The following is a 1998-nucleotide window of genomic DNA, read 5'->3' as shown; positions in this document are numbered from 1 at the left end:
TATTTATGATGAGATTTTCTAGATGTAGGATTTTGAAATTAAGAGTTTTATCATAAAAATTAAGGAAATAAATTATCAAAAAATTAAAATTAAAATCAAAATTTATATATAGTTTTCAAACCTATCCCTTCCTTTCTCAAGCCTTTTTCACCCATGAAGGGGCAAAGAAAATTCGTTATTCACTTTAGTAATTTCCAATCATCCAACAAGGACTAAATATGATATAAATTTATGCCCTTTTCCATGTAATTTCGTATCCAAATTGGATCTGACAACTGTTTTCTAGCTTTTACAGAATTGGAGTTTGTTGTTTCTCTTATATAGTATATGGTGGCTAAAGAGAGTGTGATTAATTGGTGAGATGGCAAGAAAATGAACACACTGGAGAGTATATAAATCTTGGCCTTGATGTGGCTTATGTAAATCCACTTCCACTTCAAGACTCAAATGTTCTTCAGCAAACACTGTGTTTGAGTTTTTAGTCAAATAGAGGCATGCCATCTTCCACAAAGACTAGTACAAATTCCTGTGAAGTTGCAGATCAACTGAGAAGAGGGCCTTGGACTCTAGAGGAGGACTCTCTCCTAATTCATTACATTGCTCGCCATGGTGAAGGCCACTGGAATTTGCTTGCAAAACGTGCAGGTAACTTGAACCATTATCCACCAATATCATCAAATCGATCATATCATGTTTACTTAAGATAGATTTCATGTTACTCCTTCTGTCGGCTTAGGGTTGAGGAGAACTGGCAAGAGTTGCAGGCTGAGATGGCTGAACTATCTGAAACCAGATGTTAAGCGTGGAAACCTTACACCACATGAACAGTTTTTGATCCTTGAACTCCATTGCAAGTGGGGAAACAGGTAATCCACTTAACATTTACATTTCCAATTGAAAGTACTTTGATTATTTTCTTTGAAGAACCATGTGAAGAAACTGCATCATAGTTTTATAATAGCAACTTGCATGAAATTTTAGGTGGTCCAAGATTGCACAAGAGCTCCCAGGGAGAACGGACAATGAGATAAAGAATTACTGGAGAACCAGTGTGCAAAAGCAAGCACGTCATCTTAAGATCGATGCTAATAGCGCAGCGTTTCGAGACTTAATCCGGTGTTTCTGGATACCAAGATTGCTTCAAAAGATGGAAGGGTCAGCCTTTTTTTCATCAATGAAATCCGAAAATTCGATACTTCCTCAATCACTAGAGCAAACGATGAAACAGCAACAGGTTGCAGGGCAGGGGCGTGGAAGTCTAAGTGAAGCAATACAATGTTTGGAGCAAAATTCAGATTCAGAGCAGTGTGCAAGTCCACGTGTTTCTTCTTCAGAATCCATGAACAATAATATCTCACAAATATCCGTATTCGCAGAATATCAAACAAATCCTTTCGGCGTCACTGGTCACAATGACTACAACACACTTGCAAAGGATTGCTATTATGTTGCTAATAATGTGGATAGCAGTGGTGGATATGACAAGGAAACCATCAACTTGGCATCCCCGTCAGCAGCAGTTAAGGATTTTATGACGGATGGCGACTGCCAATTGGCTGGGAACGATTGGGTTAATGATGGTTTTGCAGATGGGATATGGAGCATGGGGGAACTGTGGGAACCATGGAGCTTCCATTAAAGGGGAACCTTTCATGTTTCTCTTGACAATTCATCAATAATAGTGCATTCATTTGCTTTTAACAGGTTGATTATCTGAGTTTAATTGTATAAGGTTTTTTGTTTTCTTCATCCAATATTTCCCCCCGAAGTTGCAGCACCAGAGGATTCAAAGTTTGTTAAGTTGCGAGTTTAGATATTTTGAAGACGAAAAGTTCCTCTATCTATTTTTGGATGTATGAACTGCTTGCATTGACATTTGACACTGATCAAGAGTTTCCTTTTCTCTTTACCAAGTTCCCCTTAATGCCAGTACTAGGCTACAACTAGCTTCTAAGGTTTTGAATATTTTGGTGAAAGGATCGACTTTCTTCAGAGGTA

At 38.0% G+C, this 1998-nt stretch overlaps 1 protein-coding gene across 1 annotated transcript; it reads left to right on the top strand.

The window, feature by feature from the left end:
- Window positions 1–397: 397 nt before the first annotated feature.
- LOC120166557 (transcription factor MYB62-like) lies at window positions 398–1639 on the top strand. The gene is made up of 3 exons (XM_039175804.1): window positions 398–645; window positions 737–866; window positions 982–1639. Exons 1-3 carry the CDS (start codon window positions 495–497, stop codon window positions 1637–1639), a joined length of 939 nt encoding a protein of 312 aa, XP_039031735.1. The 5' UTR covers window positions 398–494.
- Window positions 1640–1998: the final 359 nt, after the last annotated feature.

This window comes from Hibiscus syriacus, unplaced genomic scaffold (assembly GCF_006381635.1).
Source record: "Hibiscus syriacus cultivar Baekdansim isolate YM2019G1 unplaced genomic scaffold, ASM638163v2 tig00003041_pilon, whole genome shotgun sequence".
Lineage (NCBI taxonomy): Eukaryota > Viridiplantae > Streptophyta > Magnoliopsida > Malvales > Malvaceae > Hibiscus > Hibiscus syriacus.
The sequence above is the reverse complement of the archived record's forward strand: the minus strand, read 5'-3'. Positions and strand labels throughout refer to the sequence as shown.

Bases quoted from the DNA above. Each gene is read 5' to 3' on its own strand.
- LOC120166557 (XM_039175804.1), top strand. From the start codon at position 495: ATGCCATCTTCCACAAAGACTAGTACAAATTCCTGTGAAGTTGCAGAT. The intron at 646-736 runs GTAACTTGAACC...CTGTCGGCTTAG, and splicing joins TTTGCTTGCAAAACGTGCAG to GGTTGAGGAGAACTGGCAAG. The intron at 867-981 runs GTAATCCACTTA...ATGAAATTTTAG, and splicing joins CATTGCAAGTGGGGAAACAG to GTGGTCCAAGATTGCACAAG.